This window comes from Pseudochaenichthys georgianus, chromosome 23 (genome assembly GCF_902827115.2).
Source record: "Pseudochaenichthys georgianus chromosome 23, fPseGeo1.2, whole genome shotgun sequence".
In the NCBI taxonomy this organism is placed as follows: domain Eukaryota; kingdom Metazoa; phylum Chordata; class Actinopteri; order Perciformes; family Channichthyidae; genus Pseudochaenichthys; species Pseudochaenichthys georgianus.
Window position 1 is genome coordinate 18,183,612 of NC_047525.1, and position 22,021 is coordinate 18,205,632.

At 41.2% G+C, this 22,021-nt stretch overlaps 3 protein-coding genes across 6 annotated transcripts; 2 read left to right on the forward strand and 1 right to left on the reverse strand.

The window, feature by feature from the left end:
* Positions 1 to 379: 379 nt before the first annotated feature.
* On the forward strand, positions 380 to 8,359 carry LOC117439075 (FYVE, RhoGEF and PH domain-containing protein 4-like). Of its 4 annotated transcripts, none has more exons than XM_034074795.1 (16): positions 380 to 607; positions 2,281 to 2,400; positions 2,890 to 3,412; positions 3,528 to 3,996; positions 4,116 to 4,261; positions 4,478 to 4,634; positions 4,730 to 4,868; positions 5,001 to 5,059; positions 5,324 to 5,467; positions 5,656 to 5,828; positions 5,950 to 5,980; positions 6,056 to 6,139; positions 6,219 to 6,344; positions 6,525 to 6,668; positions 6,758 to 6,892; positions 7,863 to 8,359. In XM_034074795.1, exons 1-16 carry the CDS (start codon positions 490 to 492, stop codon positions 8,130 to 8,132), a joined length of 2,838 nt encoding a protein of 945 aa, XP_033930686.1. In that variant the 5' UTR covers positions 380 to 489; the 3' UTR covers positions 8,133 to 8,359. The 4 variants fall into 4 exon arrangements, with proteins under 4 accessions (XP_033930686.1, XP_033930687.1, XP_033930688.1 ...); XM_034074796.1 differs by having other exon boundaries at positions 2,281 to 2,370; XM_034074798.1 differs by lacking the exon at positions 380 to 607 and adding an exon at positions 1,883 to 1,967.
* A 102-nt stretch (positions 8,360 to 8,461) lies between these two features.
* Positions 8,462 to 17,225, reverse strand: LOC117439076 (DENN domain-containing protein 11-like). The gene is made up of 9 exons (XM_034074799.2): positions 16,588 to 17,225; positions 14,489 to 14,588; positions 14,132 to 14,290; positions 12,649 to 12,805; positions 12,429 to 12,567; positions 11,724 to 11,855; positions 11,483 to 11,633; positions 11,091 to 11,159; positions 8,462 to 10,856 (listed from the first exon to the last, which is right to left on the reverse strand). The coding sequence occupies exons 1-9, from the start codon at positions 16,976 to 16,978 to the stop codon at positions 10,661 to 10,663; spliced, it is 1,494 nt and encodes a 497-aa protein (XP_033930690.1). The 5' UTR covers positions 16,979 to 17,225; the 3' UTR covers positions 8,462 to 10,660.
* Positions 17,226 to 17,708: 483 nt separating this feature from the next.
* On the forward strand, positions 17,709 to 21,994 carry arl1 (ADP-ribosylation factor-like 1). Its single transcript, XM_034112388.1, has 6 exons — positions 17,709 to 17,801; positions 18,560 to 18,697; positions 19,484 to 19,565; positions 19,736 to 19,847; positions 20,495 to 20,673; positions 20,870 to 21,994. The coding sequence occupies exons 1-6, from the start codon at positions 17,798 to 17,800 to the stop codon at positions 20,898 to 20,900; spliced, it is 546 nt and encodes a 181-aa protein (XP_033968279.1). The 5' UTR covers positions 17,709 to 17,797; the 3' UTR covers positions 20,901 to 21,994.
* The last annotated feature ends 27 nt before the right edge of the window (positions 21,995 to 22,021 follow it).

The following is a 22,021-nucleotide window of genomic DNA, read 5'->3' on the forward strand; positions in this document are numbered from 1 at the left end:
CTATCCTCTAATAGCACTTCAAATGGTTTGTCTTTTTGAAAAGGTCCTGCTTTTTTTTTAGCTTGTTTCTTTATGGTTGAAAGCACTTGTTGCTTTGGATAAAAGCGTCTGCTAAATGAATAATAATGTAGTGCAATTTAAAATGACATGAGGGGGTCTACATACTCTTAAACAGGGATAACAACATAAACTGCCACTGTGACGCATTGTCCTGGGGGGATTACATCATTACATTTCAATCAGGTTTCAAGTGATAGCATCATGTAAAGTAAACCCTGAGATCTTGTCAAAATCTCAGATTCTCTCCCCAGTCTGAAGACTGTGCGCTGATTGGTCAGTGCTTTAACTGAGAGGCGGGGCTTGTCCGCTGAAGAGATATCAGTGGGGGTGATTGATTGAGCACGTGAAATACAGAACCACAGAGTCTCGGGGTCTCCCTATCTCATCCCGCTACAAGAAGTTAGACCTGAGGCTTTTTACTTTGTGATAATGTTTGACTTGAAGAAGAGTTACAGTCTGATTGTGAACTGCAGCGCGGAGGAGTTCAGGAGAGCGGCGGTCAGGCGGAAGGTCAGAGATGCGGAGGAGTGCGTAGTCTCAAACACAGGTGAGGTGCCTTTCATTTAAAACTGGCTGTTTAGATCATAATAATCACACAAAAACAAGAATATTGCCCGAGTAGACTTATATTGGCTCTAATACTACACTACTGCATAGCAAATTCAACTGCAACTGTTGTACTGGTTCGGGTTGACAACAAGTAAACCCCACCTGAAACATTCTGTATTGTCTGAATTTATTATAATTTGAACTGCCTTATTACGTTTTTTGTCCAAGATCTTTTTTGTCAAATGAGTAACATTAAATATACAATGGTAGCAGGTGGAGAAATGGCCTTTAACCAAAACAATAGAAAAAGATACATTTTCACTAATGGGAAGCAAGTGGAAAAAACATGTTCAAAAGTGACTTCCTTTCTACATTCTAAGCTACTTGCCCCTATTGTTTGTTTTATAGTCACCAAAGATAGGCTGTTTTCATTGGAGTTTATGGCAACAAAATACTGGATATTACTGGTTATTGTTTTTAAACTCTATCATGTCTGTCTCATTAATTTCCAATATGTCGTCACGAGGGTCTTTTGTTCACACCAACCAGATTGTAAAAGCACAAACTGCCCTGTGTGAGTGATTTATATAGGGCAGCAAGTTAAAGCATTTACTCTCCCTGTGCCTGGCTTACATCAATCACTGCTATGTTAAGTTCTTGTCAGCGTGTGAATGAAATACCACTGTATTTATGTTTTTGAATTTTGGCCTCATAGCTTGTTGGATTACTGCAGTGAAATCTCTTTCTCCTGATTCAGCCTGGACTTTGAGACTGGTTTTTGTAAATCCCTTTCTCACACACATACACACACACAAAGCTGTTCTGTTCCCCCATCGAAGCACAGCTATCTGTTTAGATTAAGTATGTTTGCTCCAATGGTACTGTCAGATGCAGCCTGAAACAGGGCCGACAATGCAAATAATGCTTCCACTTTGTGTGAGGCTCGATGGAACAAGCAGCCTTACACATAGGCAACGCTATGGCTGTTAATACATTTGTAACATGAAAAGACAAACGGGCTTTTTCTTGCATTACAACTGAGGGGCTATCAATTGATACAGATTGAGTGAAATAGTTGCTGTGTAAAAATGACAATATTCTGTGGGAGGGATAGTACTAGTATGTATTTTCAAAAGTTGCCACCGACATCCTCACGATAACGTGTCCAATTGGCACAAGTAGACTACATGAATAAAAGAGAGAAGTAAGAAAGCAGAAGTATTATAGTCTTGTGAAAGTCGGCTTTTGCATTTTCCACATGATCAACACATCTGTCAGCAGAGCCAGGCGTGAACAGCAAGTCTTTCTTTGTTGTTCAAGTTATGGATATCTTGCATACAATTGGACATAAACTGCAGGTAAGAAAACAAATGGTTACACAATTTGAAAGTAACAAATGGGTGTGTGTATACTAGTAAGGATGTCAGTCTAAGGGTAATGCAACATCGGTGAATACTATGATGCATCCTTGATTCTGGACAGAAAGTAAACCCTACCTTGAACATTATGTACTCACTGGACTCGTATATGATTTATCTAATTAAGTCCCTAATTGAGTATTTTTTTGAAAGATTTAGCATGCAGGATATATATATATCTAAAAAAAATATGTGTGTATATATATATATATATATATATATATATATATATACTTTTTTTTTTTCTTACTAGTGAGCAGTGGATCAGAACCAAACTCTAAGCCTGGGTTAGAGAAAGTCAACGAAAGAAGCCCAGCTAAAGGATCGCCTTTAAAACCACGAGGTATCAAAGAGGGGATCAAACTTCCGAAAAGTAATTGTATAAAACGTTTTTTCTTAGGAAGAACTAAGAAAATGGTTCTGAAATGTTGTCAAGTAATTAGGCAGCTAGCCTAAGCTTACCAAACGTATTGAAACGGGCAGCATATTTATTTGTATTACTTGATTTTCATAAAGTTGAAAATGGAGAAATATTGGAAAACGTTGTGTAACATTACTGCAATCATTCCATATACCTTTTTTAGGTATTAAAACTCCATAAACGTATACACACTTTGCTCTGCTTTTATGCCATAACTTAGCACACTGCCTTTATTAGGGCACAGGCGGCTGTAATAAATCCCTAAATAAGCACTACTATGTTCGGAAGTTGTTTTTTATATGATTTTGAACGGAATCATGAGCCTCTGGAAATAAAATAAAGTTGAGATACCAAAAGATTTACCCCCTGCTAATAAATCCATCCTTATTCTTTGAGATTACGGCTTTCACTGATTGTTTGTGGCTGTTTTTCTCTTTGCAGTGCCTCCTAAACCAGCTCACCTCCAGAGTCCTCAGAGGGAAGGGCCGGCTTTAGCCTGCAGCCCCACTGCAAAGCTACAACCTCGACAAGAGCAGAGTCCTAACAGAGGAGTGGGCTGCGTCAGCCCGGCACAGAACTGTCTAGGCTCCCCTAGTCCAATAAGAGGAGGGGGGAACAGTTTTTTAAATGTGTCTGGAGCACATATCAGCCCCGCCAGACTCTCTCCTGGTTCTCTTAGAGGCAGTCCACTTTTAGGATCTCCAAGTCCAGGCAAAAGAGGCCTTCACAGCTGTAGCCCATCCAGGGAAGGTGGGCACAGTCCTGCTAAATTGTCGCCAAGGAACCTCAGCTCACTTTCAGGATTACTACGGACCCCCAGCCCTGTGCAGGGGAGAATGGGGAGCTCTAGACCCGCCAAGAACTCTAAATCATGGCTGCGCAGAATCCCTAGCTGCAAGAAGGAAGGAAAAGAGAAGAAATCCCTCAGCATGCCTGACTTGATTGTTTACATGGATGAGAGCGGGTAGGATTTGTTTTCATTTGATACATTTCTGCACCTTGATTGACTTTATACATTATTTAATTTATATAGCCAATCATTTCTGAATGTCACTTCAATTTCCTGTCAATTTCTGCAGGATTCTAACTGAAAAAGATGACCGCTCACCCCTGAAATCGCTGCAATCCCCAAACTGCAAAGGGCCAGTCATCACCATCAAATCCCCGGTTAACCACGGACTCAGACACGCCTCGAGTGAATCCCATCTACCCAGCATCGGCAGAGACCACTCCCCAGGACAAATGAATGGCAGCGTGCAGGGAAGAGATGGCACATTAGTAAATGGGAACGGTTTCAATGACAAAATGGCAGAAGGCAAGATACCCGGAGGATATGGCTCCAAGTCTTCTGGCCAGTGGAGTGAAGCAGCGACAGAAGATGGCCGGATGCACAATGAGTGTAAAGATGAACTGTGTGATGAAATGAGGAAGGAGAGAGGAGGAGAGCCTGAAAATGAAGAGAACACCAAGCAGAAGTTGTACAATATAGCCAAAGAGCTGCTGCAGACAGAGAGGGCCTACGTGGCTCGTCTCCACCTGCTAGACCAGGTGAGTGCCAACATTTTCAAATAAAAGACACTTTTGTGGAATCTGAGACTAAGGTTAAACATGGCAGTGTATTCACATTCCCATTTGAGTGTCTCACACCTCTATAACTCCCGTCACAGGTGTTCTGCTCGCGGCTCACAGAAGAGGCAGGCCGAGGCTCCTTTCCTCTTGACGCGATCAGAAACATCTTCTCCAACATTTCCTCCATCTTCTCCTTCCACAGCCAGTTCCTGCTGCCTGACCTGGAGAGCTGCATCAGCCACTGGTGAGAGGTCAAGTCATTGCGTCTACTAGTCCTTAGTTGGAAAACAGGAAATTAGTCCCTTTACAAACTAAGAAAGGATTCTTGTTCAAACAGAATCACAACTCCTAAGAAGAATATTAGGTTGTGGGTCAGAACATTTTTCGCTTAAATTGGATAACTATACATAAAAAGGCAGCACATAACCCCTCAATGTTATTGCTTACTCTAAACCTGTAGGTGTGAGAGCCCAGGCCTCGGTACCGTTCTGCTGAAACACGCACCCTTCCTGAGGATGTACGCCAACTACGTCAGGAACTTTGACCAGGCCATGGAGCTGGTGAGGACCTGGACTGAACGTTCCTCTGCCTTCAGAAACATCGTCCAGGAGATACAGGCAAGGCGCTTCCAGCAGGATATGCATTGGTACTCACTTACAACAAATTATTTAGGTCTTAATAGGATGTCACGTGTGTTTTGTCATGTTTTTAGAGTCAGGAAGAGTGTGGCAGCCTGACCCTGCAGCACCACATGTTGGAACCGGTCCAGAGGGTCCCACGTTATGAGATGCTGCTCAAGGATTACCTCAAGAAGCTGCCCAAGGATAGCCCAGATTATGGTCCTGCTCACAGTATGCACACTGTAGTATTTTTACTATCTCAATTTGGTTATTGTACCACATCCCTGCTGTGAGTGTGTTAGATTTATTTGTACGTCTTTTCCCTCATGATCAGAATAAACCTCTTTCTTTGTGTTTCTGCAGAGGCCTTGGAGACTATTTCCATGGCAGCCACCCACTCAAACAGTGCCATCCACAAAGCTGTAAGTCATATCATTTACTATTGTGTTAAGTAAGATTTCATCACTGACAACCAGCACATGTATGGTAATATATCATCAAAAGTGACTCTGACATTATGGCCTTTTTTTCTTGTGAATTTGAAATCTTTCAAGTACCTCCAGGGATTTTGCTCATATTGAAAGTGTAATTTGAATAAGCCAAGACATACTTTTTTACTGACAAAAATGTCCATTAACAACTAGGGTTGTGTCCATACAGATCTGTTTCTCTTTCTTTACCTGTAGGAGAGCCTGAAGCGGCTGCTGGAGATCTATGAGATGGTTGGAGACGAGGAGGTGGTTAACCCCACCAACGAGTTCCTCAGGGAAGGCCGTATGCTCAAGCTTGCTGCCAGGAACACCTCGGCCATGGAGAGGCACCTCTTCCTGGTTAGAAACAGACACACTACACATTGACACAGAAAATGATCCATAAACTGTAAAAAAAAATCCTTTTTTTCTTTTACCTTTCTGGCAAAGAATAAAACCCAAGATTACTTTTTCTAAACTACTCTAAGAGTGCCCTAAAGTGTACATTATAGATTGTATTAAGGTGTATAACTTCTTCTTCTTCACAGTTTAACAACTTCCTGCTGTGCTGCCATCCTAAATTCAGCCTGGTTGGGCAGAGGTTTACGGTCCGCTGCAGGATCGGAGTGGATGGCATGCAGGTGCAGCAGACCACCAACGAAGACCACCTGTACACCTTCCAGGTCTCTGGGAAAGAGAGGATCCTTGAGCTGCAGGCCATGTGTGTGAAATTATTATTATTAGAAACATCAACAGTGAACAGATAATCCTGTATTATAGAACGTCAGTCCATTAACATTGCATTAAATGTGTAGCTCATGGTTTTTTATGTTTTTGTCAAGCTCTGAACAAGACCGAGATGAATGGATAAAGGTAGATGTTTTTTTTTATATAGTATTTTTATCACATAGATTGTTTTATTTTATTTTAACAAGTTTTTATTTCCAGGTGATTCAGGAGGCCATTGACATGTTTCAGAAGAAAAATGAAACCTTCAAATTGGCTTCTAAGGAGACAAAGGAAGAAGATCCAGTAAGATTGATTATTTCAGGAGGGGGTTGTTTTGAAAAAGTAGAACATTTCACTCCCATCTTATCTGTTTGATTTACAGATGGAGGAACTTGGCCGACGCGCCCCTCGCTGGATCAGGGACAACGAAGTGACCTTGTGTATGAAATGCCAGGAACCTTTCAACGCACTCACCAGGAGAAGACATCACTGCAGAGCCTGTGGATGTGTGAGTGAATAGCAGGTGTCATTTACACAGGGTACATGAACACATCACAGGGGACATGTATACACTGATCAGTAAAACCTTGAAATGGTTTCTTGTTTGTTTTTTTCAAAGTCTTGGTAATTATCTACTCAACAAATGCTTAATTTAGGATAAGATAGTGATGGTGTTTCTGCTCCCCAGGTGGTGTGCTGGAAGTGTTCAGACAACAAAGTGCCTTTGGAGTACGATGGCAACAAGCTGAACAAAGTGTGTAAAGCCTGCTACTTTGTCCTGATCGCTCAGAGAGGGGACAGTATGGAGGGGAAGAAGAGGAGGACACTGGAGGTTAGCCTTGTTCTTTTCAAGGTTACATTCAACATTAAATGGATGTTAGGCTTTAACAGCATTGTGTTTTCTTCTATGTGTGTTCCCAGACATCCACAGTGTCCAGTGACTTTGAAATGAGTGGCTTCCTGCTGTATGGTGACAACCCTAAGACCTGTCAACAAGTGTGGTCTGTTATCACCCGCACTGAACCCCCAGTCCTCCACCTGTACCCTGCTCTACAGGTAGGGGTCTCTAACAATGTGAAATACGGTTTGATCGTTGAGTTTATTATGGAAGAAGCTATTCCTCTTATTTTCTTATTCCGAGCCAGACTGGGTTACTGTATGCCATACAGTAATCCTCAAATGTATTCTCTAATTTCTCTGAAAACTGTTTGCCCTAAGTCTCTAATTAAATGAGAAAACACAAAAGTCCTTTTATTAATTCACCATACAAAAATAGGCTTTACCATGTGGTTATTTCATATGGAGAATATATGCTTTTGTTTTTCAGAAAACATGCTATTTGGTGACTTAGTTATATAGTTTGCATTGTCTCTGTTCAGGAGTGGGACTGTCTCTATAGGATGTGCAATTGAGGTTGTCATACACACAAATGTCACCACAGTCGTTCCTCTTCGACCACACAACAGACCATGCACCCACATGGAAAAAGGGAAATACTGCTGAAATTGCAAAGAGCTGTTGTGCAATCAACTGCATAAACGGTCGGTCTTGGTGTTCATACAGCTAAAGGTTGGAACACTGACACTACTTCTTCTTTTGTAAATCAAACCTAATAGGGATTTTCTTTCTTCAGCCTAAACGATGACCCACAATGACCTGCTTCTCATGCCCATTCATTTATTTAGGTTGTCTCCATTATATTATCATTTTGGATGGTTTTGGTTGGTTATCATTGTAACTCATTTTCTCAAATGGGCATATGATATTGTCTTACATCATTTGCAAGACCCAGATTTGAATGAAATGGAAAGTGTAATGTGGCAGGCTAGGTAATATCAGAAAACACTGTATTATGGTCAAAAGGACCAATATAATATCCGATCTTGAAACTTGCTATCTACACAACAACATTTTCTGTTTGCCATCATGTACAAAAAGTCATATTTATTGCATGTTCTCGATTAGACAGCTTGCCATCCACCAACTTATTTTTTTAATCCTTTCCTTCACCCTTTCATGTCTCCAGGAGTTGAAGCCCCTCTCCAGTATCCTTCTGCTGGGCTGCAGTGTGGACGGTTCCCCTCAGGATCTCCAGGGTCGGCCTTGTTTCTGTTTAAGACAATCCAACACCACCTACATGTTCTCCTGCTCTGGCTTGGACCTCAAAGGCCGCTGGCTGGCTGTTCTGAGAGCTGCTGTGACGAGGGGGCAGTGCAACCTCAGAAGATGTGTCAGTGATGTAAGTGTGTATCCCTCCAAGGATTTGTTCATCATTGAAGACATTGACAACTCCTGAACGCTTGAGTACAGGGACTTTGAAGGTACTCATGTCCATGGGCACAGAACAACAGTCCATTGATGTTAAAGACGATGGCTTTGAAATGAAGATTTTATTAAATGAAAGTGAAATGTAAGCAATGTAAATTGTGTTAATAATAATATCCAGACTGTGTTTTCCTTATAAGTGTCATTGCACTTTATTTATGAAATGGTTTACAGTAAAATAAAGTGAAGGAGTTTTAACATGAGTCGGACAATCCTTTCAACTACAAAGATGGCTGCTTCAACTCTGTACACGTGATCTAAGGGGCCATGCGATGTGGCGTGATAATATTCTACAGGTTGTTCTCTTACATAATTGCATCAGTGATACACAGAGGCTCTGTGAGATCATAATTGCCTTATAAAACACATTCAACTGATTCCATTTCTTCACAGATAATGTTACAGCAATTTCATATTTATACTCGAAACAATTCACTGCTAAATACATTCTAAAATTAAATGTTTAAAAAAAATGATCACTGTAAAACATAAAATGCCAGAATACTAATTATAATTTGTTTGTACAGATGTGTCTGAGATACTTTTCAATCAGAAAGAAGAAACATTCCTTTCAAATTCTATTGACATGACAAAAAAGTCAATTGTAGTGTTACAAGTTAACACTATAATTGTCATGTCAATAGAATTTTATCTCGACGCATGTGTTTTCACGTTGCATTAACGTCATGCTGATTAGGATATTCTCCCCAAAAATTAATTTATGAGAACATTGCTGTTCCATCACATTTCAAAACGATACCTGATCAATGGAGTCATGCAAGCTGATATCGTGTATCCCTTCAAAGGGAAAAACTGCTTGAAGCTGCATTAATCAGGATTTATTACAACAGAGACCCAAATAAGTACATGTGATGTAGCTCACAAACTTGCTAGGAATGCAAGCTAGCTAATCCCTGAAGCTTTATGAAGTTTAACTAGTAATAGTTTTATTGAACATGTTTTATGTTTCCACTATCAACAGACTCTTGTTTTCAGCAAAACTGTCCTATAAAGCTATTCTATTCTACCTATATAGCGCTCAACAGGAGACAAAGTTAGCATCTAGAGCTAGCTAGTAAGCACAGTGGAACAACTTGCAGTTAAAAGCTGATTTTCTCAGAAGTTGGTGAAGCCCAAAGTAGAGCTAAAAGAAATGGGACTTCACGTGAATGCTAATGTGTGATTATTGCTTATACATTAGCCATTGAAAACCCTAAGCCAGACATCATGTCGGAGCTGTGTATTCATTATTTAAATTTCCTCCATTGTCCTTTTGATTAATGCAGCTTTAAGGTTCTCACTACTTGACTGATAAACAGCCAAGCACCTTGTTTTCACAGCAATCCACAACATAAGATAACTTCCTCTCTGTTGACCATGTCAACAGCATATGCTAAGTGTGCTTCAAAATGTGAAATGTTATAGTATTGTGTTTACATTTATTTTCTATAATCTTATCTGCAGACAGTAGTTATTGAAGAAATTATCTCAGGGCCTCTGAATCATTTTACGTTTTCAACTCACCCCTTGAAGGGCTGTCAATAACCTGATTCTCGAGCTGAAAAACACAACTAGACGTATTTGAATAGCGTCGGTGCAAATAAGATTTCAAATCACCTCTGTGGACACAATCAACCTTACCTTTTGGACATCATTAGAAAATCTGATTTGGTCTTAGCTCGGGGCAAAAACGATTTGTCTTAAGGTTAAATGGCAAGCTGGTTATGGTCAAGTGAAACCACTGTGCTTACAGACATGGCTCTTAAAGACAAAAGTTGTTTGACCTGCTTGTAGTGACATACGTTTCAGGAAAGGACGCCCTGATTTCAACATGGAGGCTTAAAAAAATGAGATGTTTAAATCCAGCACTTGATACAAGGAAAGCAACATTGGCAGAGAGGCAGACCCATATCACACATAATCTGACACACTATACATAAAGGGGAAACAAAACTGGATTATTTACAGGACGGCTACCGCTCGTCTTCACCTTTGTACATCATTCCTCAATTTTGTCCACAGAAATTCTCCAAATCACAGGAGGACATCTTGAGGGACGTCTCTTGCTTTCTCTTTCTACTTGATGTTGAGTGCAGTCCAGGCCACTTTAGTCTTTTATTGATCTCCTTTTGGGTTTTGCCATCCATAGCATTCAAACACACATCAGTGTTGAAATACTGCAGCTGTATCCAATCCAGAGAATCACTTTTAATCAGCCAAGGGGGAGTAATCCATCTGCATGATGCTCTATCAAAGAGAACTGACCACATTTCTTGTTATAATAAATGAGTTTACTTATTGTTGCTCCTGCCATAAGGCTGTGAGGGAGCAGAACCAGGGTGAACAAAATAAGCACAGGGGGATATACGACAACAAAGGAACAATCTGTAAGACTCCAAGAAGCCAGTAGTGCAGCACTCAACATTCTCTCGAGGCAAATCTACCTCCTTTTTTAAACCAGCAGTGATGAAAGGCGTAAAGCCAGCCGTCCACAATCTCTCAACTGCAGCACAGCTGCTCGGACACCAGCAGGGTGTCGTAGCCGTAGATCTCCAGCAGGTGGAGCAGAAAGAGCCTGTCTCCATGGGGATCCAGACCCATGGCCCTCACACTCTCATGGGTCAGCGTGGGATCGGGGCTCGCTGCCACCTCGCTGAGGGTCTGGAAAATCCTGTTGTTCTGCTCCAGGAAAAACCTGGATAAACAGAGATTTAGAAGGAAGGATGAGTACTATTATATTGCTCTTAAGCCCGGCTCCACCAAAAAAGGTATAATGTTTTTTTAATATATATATACAAAAGCGAACTTAGAATTTCAATTGAAGACATTTAAGCTTACTGTCATATGACTTAAACATCAATGTGTGTCTGCTCTGTGTTACAGTGCTTACTGCTCCAATGGCTGGATAAATAAATCATGTTGTACTTACAGAATAAATAGATCCTCTTCACTGGACACACAGTCTCCATTCTCCTCCTGGGAGTACAGCAACATCTGCCTGCGCACACACACAGACACACACTTTATTCCTAGCTTTTCCTCTAAAAACCTGCAGGGGAGAGTGTACTATTTGTGATTATACTGACATATTTTAATGTGGTACACATTGTGCTGGCAGCTGTGTGAGCCTGTACCTAACAACAGTGGTGCTTTGAGCTGAATGCCAATGTTTTATTGCTAGTTACTATGCTCACCATCTTAGCTTAGTGTGTTGGGGCCTATTTGCAGGTGTAGATTAATACCCATTTTGTATTTAGGGCAGCAGGACGGTGTACTGGTTGTTGAATGGTTATAATTGATGATGTTAGCAGTGTCACCTACCTCTGTTCAGTGAGTTTGCGATATTTCTCCCTGTCTGCGGTGCTGAGGCGGAGCAGAGGCTTCAAACCATCCCTGTAGGTCTTTACATTCTGATTGTCTACATAGACGTCATACAGATCCTTCTTCTCCTCAAAGATCTTCTCAGTAGTACCTTAAAATGCAACCACACAGAAGATTTGAGAGGGAAATACTAATTGTACCTGCTAAAAAACACCCTGTCCTTTTTCGAGCATCTACTTACACGCTACGTAGGAGAGCTCGTTCTCCAGGGCGCTGATATCGGCCACGTTAACGTAGAAGAAGGGCCGGAACTCAGGCACAGCCATGCCGATCCCGGGGATGGAGATGTTTGCCAGGCAACAGCAGCAGTACACTGAGAGAGACAAGGGTGGGTGGGGGATGACATTTGAAAAAGTATCAACACGTTTGGGAGAGAAAGACAGCGACACAGGATGCGAGTGTGTGTGACGTGTGTATTGTCGACACTGATGCAGCGTGAGAAAAACTGAGTGTGCGCTGATGTGACATGACAGTGTCAAAAAGAAGATGAGTAAAAGACAGCTTATAAGAAAATGTGTTACAATTAAATACAAATATATAACAAATAGAGAATCATGCTTTTATTTGACTTTGTTATCTTGCCAACAGTAAGAATAAAAGAGACTGTTTGCTTAGCCTAGCATAACCATTACAATTCAGCAATAACATTTACAAGTTTTGACCTTTTTTGCAAAGCATTAGAGGAGCTGGTAGGTGCATTTATTTTTCCTTAGACAGAGATAGGCTTGCAGTTTCTAGCATTTGTGCTAAGCTAAACAGCTGCTAGCTCCAGCTTTGCAGTGAATACACAGACACTAGAGTATCAATGTTCTTATCTGACTAGGTAAAAAAACAGAACTCATAAAACTATTTATTCAAATGTCCACTTCGATAACTCCGTTCTCACCTCTGTAGCAGACCACGCCCACAGGTGGAGGGGAGAAGATGAGGATGCGCCTGCGGAGGAGAGCCAGTTTCCACAGCACCATGATCTGCTCCCCAAAGAAGCGGATGAACTGGGACATGCAGCCTGCAGGGTGGGTGATCTGCTCCACAGGTATTCAAACAGACACCAAGGTTACTGAGTCATACGGTGTATACATAAAAACAAGAGGAAATGTCCTTACCTTCATCTCAGGGTGCATGCTGTGGTTGATTGCAGCCCCCCAGACGTTGGCTGGACATGCACTAACAACACCATCACCACTGGGGGGCAGTATTGCTCTCTTGTCCTCATAGAAGGCCTCAAGAGGAGAGTAGTGGCCTGGGGTCTGAAGCTGGAGCCTGGCAAAAAGTGACATTCAGGGACATTACAACTGGATTAATCTAAAGCTTCAAATCAAAGTTCAATGTTTTGTCTGAAAAACAGTCCAATACTCCACATATATCCAATTTAAATGATAGAAAACAAGGCAATAGCAGCAAATTCTCACCTTTGAGAGACTTGAGAGCAAATGGTTGCTTGATAAATTACTTAAATAAATTGCTAATCAATACTACTGCAGACTTCCGCTGCATACAAATGTATTGAGCAACAAATGAGATCACCCTTAAAGGGGGAATCTACCATCTAATCAAAGTATAAGTTCTTATATAAGATTTACAAACAGCGTGCTTTCATGTGTCACAAACTGTACCGAGAGTTACATACATATTTATAGGCTAACATTATCAAGTTAGCATCATTAGCATTTCTATATAAAGCTAATCAGTTCCACTAGCTGCAAGGGCCAGGGGAAGAAAGATCAGAAATGAAAAAGGAGTGAGGAAAAAAAGGGAAAGTATCCACACATTCCTTGATGTGTTGAACACTTAACGACCAACAGTGAGCCGTTGATCTAATGTGGCATGGCAGTCAGCAGATGGGGAATCTGGAGCAAGCAATGCAGTGAATGATGAGTAAAGAGCATGACCGCTGCATGACTGGAGGCCAGGAGTGTGGGAACTGAGGCGGAGAGAAAGAGGGATATAAAGAGAACTGTGTTCAAAGAGAAAGTGTGACAGATCTTGGGATTAACAACGAAGTTCATGTGGCGTTCAACCCCAACAAAGTTAGGAATGGGGTTAAAGAAGTGTGATTTTGATATATGTGAAGAGAAAAAAGTGTGAGTGATCTATTTGAGACAAGAGAAAAGAGGAACTATGCTAAGAAGAGTCTGACTAGCAGCCTCTTGTGGCCATATGGGAACTAACCTTAGGACTAATATTGACATACATTAAACAGCTAAGTGCTGGTAGTAGTATCATGGGACATACAGTGCTCTGAGCGTGAAGGGTTGAATCAATTAAAGGATATTTTTCAAAACATTTGTGTGTGGGAGAAATAATCACTTTGGAGTGAGCTTGTGGATTTTTGCTTTTGCAGACCATTTACATGCAAAAAAAACAATATAAAACAATACAACCCCCAAAAAGCATAATAAGTTAACCCTTTAACTCAAATCAGAGATGTTTTACTTTTTTTCTTAAAAAATGGCCTTGATTTTGAAAATAGTTATAGGCAATAGGCCATTAATGTGATGCTTGACCACTAATCAATTTATATTTGGAGCTGTAGTTGTTTTTGTTGAAGGAATATCTTAGGTATTTCAACAAACAAGGTCCTCTTACCTGACCTGATGCTCCAGAAAGCTCATGTAGCGGTAGAGCAGGGTGTAGGAAGGCGACAGGATCCCTACCGACTTCATCCTCGCGCCCCGCTCCTCCACGCTCTCCACCGGCATGTTGGCAAAGCAGGCGAGCCCAAAGTAAGAGCCCTTCCGGAAGTATCTGTGGATGGACGAAGGGGGGAGAGAGAGATGAATCCATGAGTCATGAAAAGCAAAGGCAATGCCAGATGGCTGGGCATTTTTTTCTTTTTGCCAGGCAACACTTTGTGTGGTTCTGTCCTGCCAGGGAGGAGGCATGGGGCCGCATCCTAATATGAAAACGAGCTTTGTTTGTGTCCTGTGTTGTGCACATGCTTACATGAAGTCTGTGGTGACCCTGTGGGAGCCGCTGGCGATAGCTTTGAACTCCACTCCCTCCAGGTCCATGTCTTTGGGCAGACACCACTCCAGCATGTTTCCTATCCCGCCCCGGCAACAGAGAGATAACGTTAAAGCACACACACAGAGCACTGACACAAGGCCAGACTGTTAATAAATTATCACCATTTCTTCTCTTGCTCACGAAACAGCAGTAACAGCTCGTCTGGATTCCTTAGAATTCATTATGTGAGGGCTGATGCTCGAGTGGCAGCTGAGCAAATATGGTGTGATACGGAGAAGGTGACTCAGCCAGTGAGGTTTTTCAATCTAATCATTAGTACACATTAGCTCCGTCAGTGGAGTTCCAGCAGGAATATAAGTACAGTTGTCAGATCGAGTCTTCAGGTCTGTATCACCCACCTGCGGCGGAACACCAAAGATGATCTATTACCACTCTGACAGCTGTTATTGACTTTATGTGTTTAGCTTTAAGTATCATGCAGGGTCTCACAAAGCTATTTCCTGTGCAGAAAGTGCATTATAAAAGGCCCCTAGAGACATAGGGGTTTTTAATACTTGCTTTTTATCCCATTTGTGAAAAAAAGAACAAACTCAGAATGCTGTTGCTCTGTCATGTGGCTCTTGATTCAATTATTTTAGAAATGATCATCAAATTATAATATTGTCTCTGATTGTCACCCCTATGCAGCTTTATTAATAGGGGAAGTACTTGATCTTCTTGGTGCTCTAGTACAGAACAGACTCAGAAGTGTTTGAGGAAATCTTTAGATCTCATTTGTTTGCTTGAAAATAGGAAACATCTCTGTGTCTTTATGACAGTGTTGCATGTCTCTACCGCTTCTTCCTTTCTTCATTTCCTGTCACTTTTATGCTGCACTCTTTAATAAAAAAAGGTCTAATAAATAGCCTACTCACTAAAAACCTTTGAAAATGGAGATATACTAAACTTTTTCTGCCAGAAAAATAATCTCAATTGAAATTGAGTTTTTAATCTCTGTGTAGAAATTTGGCAATTTCTAGTGACTTGCCAAACAGTGAGTTCGTTTTGAATTTGTATACAACATATTTGGCTGTGAGTGCATAAAACACTTGAACTATGTGCAATATGTTACACACCAATTCATCGTGGTTGTAATATCCTGCAAATATTAACACAAATAACAACATACTGCTTAAAAGGGTATGTTTTCTGCTCCAGGTGCACGACGACAGAGTTATATTAGTAGACAGAGCAGTGGTGTATTATATATAATATTACTTCATATCTAGATTCACCTTCTGTTCTGTTCACATCCTGATGAAAAGGGTATCCTGTTTTATCCTATCATGTGTTACCCTGTGAATCCTTGATCTGGTGCTAAGGTAAAATGTGGCATCATTAGTGGAGTGTAACAGTGGTATTATAATACTACTGTACAGACGAAAATGTAATCCAGATACTCCACCTGGAAGGTTTTGCACTGTGTGGCATGTGGTCGTGGTGAAGTATTAATTTCAGTAACCATTTCACAGAGCAAATCTAAAAAAGCATTAAAACCTGTTATAGCCTCACCCTTTTCTGCAGATCAACCTGACATGCTGCAAAATCATAAAACACCCAGCTCCACCCTGTAGGGAATCTCTTCTGTGAGTTTAAAAAAAAATCCTTTAGAAACATTACATCTTATGATTCTTAAATTGATCAGCCCTCGAGGCGATATAACCTTGTTGGATACTATTTCACAGGGGCTCGCCCTGTCTTCAACATGCCCCTCATTACAAATGTATAGGCCTGCTCTCCATAAAGGACCAGCTGACTGATTTCCATCCCATCTCTCATCCTGACATGTCTGTTCTGTATTTAGGCTACAGAGGGCTTTTATTCATGTCTCTTAACTTATGGCCAGGTCAGAAAAAGCCACACCTGTAGGAGAACGTTCTGCAGACTTGGTCTCTGCATTTTGGGCGTCAGACTGTGGATTGCTTGACGACTCGAGCGAGGCATCTGCTTTCCCTTCAACTGTCTACAAAGATCATTTCCATTTATTGTGTCTTATATAGTGTTTACAATTCCATGTTGCATATGTTATGTCCCACCTGATCTGGTATTGAACGCAACCACAAAGACCGACACGATCTGGTCCTTTTCCTCCCATTTCACCATCCTGTCATCCAACGACTCCTCTGTCGATCCTGAATCCGAGAGATGCTCCTCGTTGTCGGCATGCAGGGCTTCATCCTTGCCCGCCGACGTGCTGGAGGTCGCGGGTGGGGCGCTGCAGCCGTCGGGGACAGACCTGCTGGAAGTGGAACCCCCTGGTCCGCTGCTCCACCCCTGCGCCGAGCATCCTGGTGAGGTACGGTTGTTGGAGGGGCTCGCCAGTCGGTCCTTGACCTGTGCTGCCACCGGTACTGTTCCTCCGGGCTTCTCCGCGGACGGAATCTCCTCCCAGTCCAGCAGAGGGGCTCGGTCCGACCGCTCCACCATCCCGGTCCCGCCTCGTCTGTCTCACCGCCGCTCGTAAATGATGTCTCAGCCGACAGGCACCAGGTCCATCCGTTGATAATTAAAGCTCAGAGCAATTCCCGCATTATAAAGTTATTCTAAACTGTTCAGAAGGGTTGCATTTTGCATCAAATTAATATTGCATGAAGCAGCTTTTACATCGATCTCCAAAATCTTTCTTGTCTGAGGTGATCATAAATGTGATGCTGTTGAGAGAGGGCAACTCCTTCGTCGAATGTGTGTTGCGTTCAAGATAACTCGCCATTTACAGTGGCTCATCCTTTTATAGGAGAATAGAGGTTACTGTATTTTGTTTAGTTTTGTGGTCATCCCATACTCCGTTTTTTATACATGTACATGTTCTATTTTTATATTTGAATCATTACTCTTAGTTGTATTACTGAATCTTTAACTATTTTAGAATATATTAAAAAAAATACAATTAATATTAAACAACTGGGAACACTACTCCGTTTTGGCTTCATGAATGTACCCTGCACCAAAGCTTTGTGTACATCTTCTTTTCATTAACAGCACTTTCGACACAAATATTTATGTTTTTATAAATCAAAAATACGTTCATCAAATCTAGAAGACTCAAAATGTATCAAAAATATTCCTGACGTTTTTTTCTATCTTGTTGCATAGTTTGTTATAAGTCAAATGTACAGTTAAATATTCCATGTTGAATATGTCGAATGTTGAGAAACTAAATCGAAGCCAGAGTTGGTGACAGTTCATCGACACGTCAACCACACGGAAGTCTTTTCTAGCTGAACGAAGGACCGTAGTCTTATCGAAATGGGTGAGTATTTTAACTAATCGTCGATATAATATGCATGTGTCTTTTGATTACGTATAACCTACATACATATGAGTAATTAGATACGGATGTAGCTCTGTATAGTATATTCCTGCTTCATTTAACGAGGATTGCAACTGCTGCCTGCTAGCAAGCTAACGTTAAATGTTAGCTATTTACTGGGAATACCGTGAGTTTTCCATCCATGGTGTGTTTGTGTCTGGACAGATTGTAAACGTTTTGTCTTTATGCTATTCGGGCTAGCCGTTTTAAGATATCTTCTAATAGGCATAAGGAATAAAGCACGACAACCTGGTGTCTTCATTTAAATCAATCATGCCACAACGTCAATAGCTGAAGCTAAGCTAACCTGAGCTAACTTGCTTAACCACCTCAGTAACACTGACAACACGTTAGGTGATTCATGCACATCCGGAAAAAGAGCTCTTCTGGATGTGCTCTTTTACGTTTGATTCACTCCCATGTCTTTCACATTCCTCTCTGCTTTTTAAATTGTTCTAGCAGGCACAGTAACGACTAATTTGATGGTCGGTTTACCATTGAATCACATTATATGCTGTATCATCTAAGTTGTTTAATGCTAGTCAAAACTATGAAAAAATAATTCCCAGGATTGTTTTGAACAGACCAAAGTAATGTGTAACTCAACACTCTCAAACTATTTGCTGTTATAGTTGATTATTAATCCAAAGCTACCTTTCTCAGCATTAACACTGTTTCCTTGTTTGTCAAATCTTCAGGTGGTTTCTTCTCTAGCCTCTTCTCGGGCCTGTTTGGCACCAGGGAGATGAGGATTCTGATCCTGGGTCTGGACGGCGCCGGAAAAACCACCATACTGTACCGCCTGCAGGTTGGAGAGGTGGTCACTACAATCCCCAGTATGTACTGGTTTACTTTTCTTTATTTTATTCCCACACCATTATTTCCACATCCTTAGATACATACATATCTGTGTATTAGATTGTCTTATAAGAACAACCTATACAAGCACAATTAGATTATGAATAATGTTACTGCATGGCGTGGCTTGGTAAACACAGCCAATCAACCAGTCAACCAACACAGTCAACCAACCAGTCTGGTGGACATTTTTATTAGACACACTCTGAAGGGTTTGATTTAAGGTGAGCAAATGAAAGAAACCAGTTTCACCCATTGGATTACTACAGTTAATGATTATACTGATGTTGGCGAGCTCCTGATTCCATTGGAAAATCAAATGGTTGTTTAAAAGGTTATCAGATATACAAAAAGTGTCCATACTAAGTACCCCTCAGTTTGTGTTTTAAACATTGAAATGAAAGTATATGACGCACATGTGCGGCTTTAAAGCAAGATATTAGCCGAATCATAGAGACTATTAAATATATTCTAGTCGTCCATAGACAGGATTGTAATTAAATATTCCTTACATGTTGCATTTAATCCTGACTTTCTGTGCAGTGGTTTGCAAAATAGTTGTTTTAGCATCGTTTCCTCGTTATTTTACAATGTAAATGATCAGATGCTAAACATTTGCATGATTTCCACCAACGGGGGTTGAGTCTGATGAGCACTTAAACCATGACAGCAACACCCAGAGGAAATTCACACTGCACACCCAGATGAGACTTTGGTGATGATCAGGCTCATATTTGTACCCATTTTGATTTCTTTCCGCACAGCCATCGGCTTCAACGTTGAGACCGTCACATACAGAAACCTGAAGTTCCAGGTGTGGGATCTGGGAGGACAGACGAGTATCAGGTGAGTGGCAGATCGGGGATGCACTGGGAAGTCAAAGGAGTGATGTGTGATTGCCTTGTGTCATCATGTTGTTTCTTGCTCTGTCAGCCCACTGCTTTTCTCTTTTGCTCCTCGTCCTCCTCTCTGTCTCCCATCTTTGTAACCATTGTGCTTCTCTCTCTGTTCGACAGGCCCTACTGGCGGTGCTACTACTCAAACACAGACGCAGTCATCTACGTGGTGGACAGCAGCGACCGTGACAGGATGGGCATCTCCAAGTCTGAGCTGGTGGCCATGTTGGAGGTTAGTAGGCGTATTCTCAACTCCATCCTATCACATTAAACCAAGATATATATATATATATATATATATATATATAGAGGAACATATTTCAATACAAGCTCCAGTCAACTAGTGCTGGATATATTTTCCTGACATCTAATGCCTACAAAGAATCAATTTGCCTAATTTTAAATATCCTTACCTTTCCCCAAGTGCCATCATGAGGTGACATTTCCCACTTGTCCTACAATGGGACTTGAACATATTTTGTAATAAGTAATTGTTGACCATATGTAAATGATTTTAATCCCATTAGAAACTGGAATTGAACCACTACTGTTTTTAGTACAGTGGTAATTTATAGCAATTTGTCAAGTTCACAAATCCAAGGTCTAAGAGCCAAATATATTTTCTAGTTGCAAATGTAATTAGTTAAGTTCTGAACTAACCTTAACTCAGGAAAACAATGCTGTGTCTTGATTTGCATTGGTTCAATCCAGATGTGAGATGGCATTACATATTTCACATATTTAAGATTGGTAGAAATGTTCTCAAAGTATTTAGTCTCCGTGTTTTTGCTTCCATTACACTGATGTATAGCTGCTTTTATCTCTGACTCTCTTCCCTTTGTTTCATGATGTCATTTTGCGACCTGTTGTTTTGCACAGGAGGAAGAGCTGAAGAAAGCCATCCTAGTTGTATTTGCAAACAAACAGGACATGGACCAGGCGATGACGCCCACTGAGGTGGCCAACTCTCTGGGCCTGCCCGCCCTCAAAGACAGGAAATGGCAGATCTTCAAGACCTCGGCCACGAAGGGCACAGGCCTGGATGAGGCAATGGAATGGTAGGAATTAACATACAAACCATGAAGAGATAAAGTCAAAATAGTAGTGAAATATACTTAAAAATATGTTAAGTAGAGGAAATGACAATGAGGAGGAAGAAGATGTTTATTACACTTCATAACCCATTCATTATTGGTTCATACTGTACGTGTTCTGTTCCTTGTTTGCTGAGGCTGAATTGTATTTACTCTGCAGGCTGGTGGACTCCCTGAAGAGCCGACAGTAAAGGCTTCCTCCCACTCTGTATATACTCCTGACCTTTGACCCCTCTGTATGACGCCTTTCTGACTGACCCCTCCCCACTTCCCCATGGACCCGAGATTGCACTCCTTCCCACCTCAAGCCTTGGCCAAGCCCTCCCAATGCCTAAAGCCTTTCAAGCCTGGGACTCTGAAGTGAAGGCTGCAGTAACGTCTGGATTGGACACACCCACACACTATGCCCCCATCTCTTTAATGCTGGTGTCTTGCGTGATGACAAGTTGGTATCTTTATTTTTGTGTGTTTTAGAAATGCATACAAATGTGAAACACCTGTGAACAGATGTGTTAAATGAAGCTAATGTTACGATTCTACTTCTAATAGGTTATCATTGATTAGGAAGAATCTATATGTAAGGCTTTGTGAATATCCCATTTACTACAACCCTCTAGCTTTCACAAATAAGGTGTCTTTGCTGCATCAGTTGGCTTCATCTTCTAACAGAGGGGTCACGCTGTGAAGCCTGAAGATGTCCAGTAGGTCCACCAGGAGGCAGTGTTTCCCCAAAAAGACACATATCAGGAGTCAGTGAGAGCTAAGTCTTGCTTCTGTGATCGGCTGCATTGTAAACTCATTAGACAATTGTATTACCGTATGCTGGACTAGCCAAGCAGCACTGAATGTCAATATTTAGTGAAGCACATTTTCAATCCAACATATCTCGATGTAAACGGTCTGCTGGCTTGAATGAAATGTTTGTGGTTTCTTTCTTAGAAATTTGGGCTCTGGTTTAAAAAAAAAAGTACTCCATTTCCACTATGTGTCCTCTGGCCGAGTGTTACTGCAGCCTGGGCTGTTTTTGTACAACACCGTCAGGCAGATACAATGTCATGGATTTCTATTGTCGTTTTTTTCCTCCTGTTCATTTGTGTTGTTCCCACTATTTTTTAAAGAAGTAGTTAAAGCCTTTTTTTCCATTGAAATCCTTGAGTGCAGCTTTGGCATATTAGTCATCGAGTTACTGAACACTAACTGTATGCTCAAAGTTTTATGGTTGCATATTTATATCTGCTTGTACAGTGAAAATGATTCTCAGTAAAGATTGCTATCAGTGATTGTACCATTTTGTGTAAAGGGTCGATTGATT

What these genes read in the sequence shown, in the direction of transcription:
- arl1 (XM_034112388.1), top strand. An exon ending in GGTGGTCACTACAATCCCCA is followed by an intron (nt 18,698 to 19,483) that starts GTATGTACTGGT and finishes CTTTCCGCACAG; the next exon opens with CCATCGGCTTCAACGTTGAG. An exon ending in GGAGGACAGACGAGTATCAG is followed by an intron (nt 19,566 to 19,735) that starts GTGAGTGGCAGA and finishes TCTGTTCGACAG; the next exon opens with GCCCTACTGGCGGTGCTACT.
- LOC117439076 (XM_034074799.2), bottom strand. Translation starts at nt 16,978, where the DNA reads ATGGTGGAGCGGTCGGACCGAGCCCCTCTGCTGGACTGGGAGGAGATT. An exon ending in TGCGTTCAATACCAGATCAG is followed by an intron (nt 14,589 to 16,587) that starts GTGGGACATAAC and finishes GGGGCGGGATAG; the next exon opens with GAAACATGCTGGAGTGGTGT. An exon ending in GCATGCACCCTGAGATGAAG is followed by an intron (nt 12,568 to 12,648) that starts GTAAGGACATTT and finishes CCTGTGGAGCAG; the next exon opens with ATCACCCACCCTGCAGGCTG.
- LOC117439075 (XM_034074795.1), top strand. Translation starts at nt 490, where the DNA reads ATGTTTGACTTGAAGAAGAGTTACAGTCTGATTGTGAACTGCAGCGCG. An exon ending in GTTTACATGGATGAGAGCGG is followed by an intron (nt 3,413 to 3,527) that starts GTAGGATTTGTT and finishes CAATTTCTGCAG; the next exon opens with GATTCTAACTGAAAAAGATG. An exon ending in GTCTCCACCTGCTAGACCAG is followed by an intron (nt 3,997 to 4,115) that starts GTGAGTGCCAAC and finishes CTCCCGTCACAG; the next exon opens with GTGTTCTGCTCGCGGCTCAC.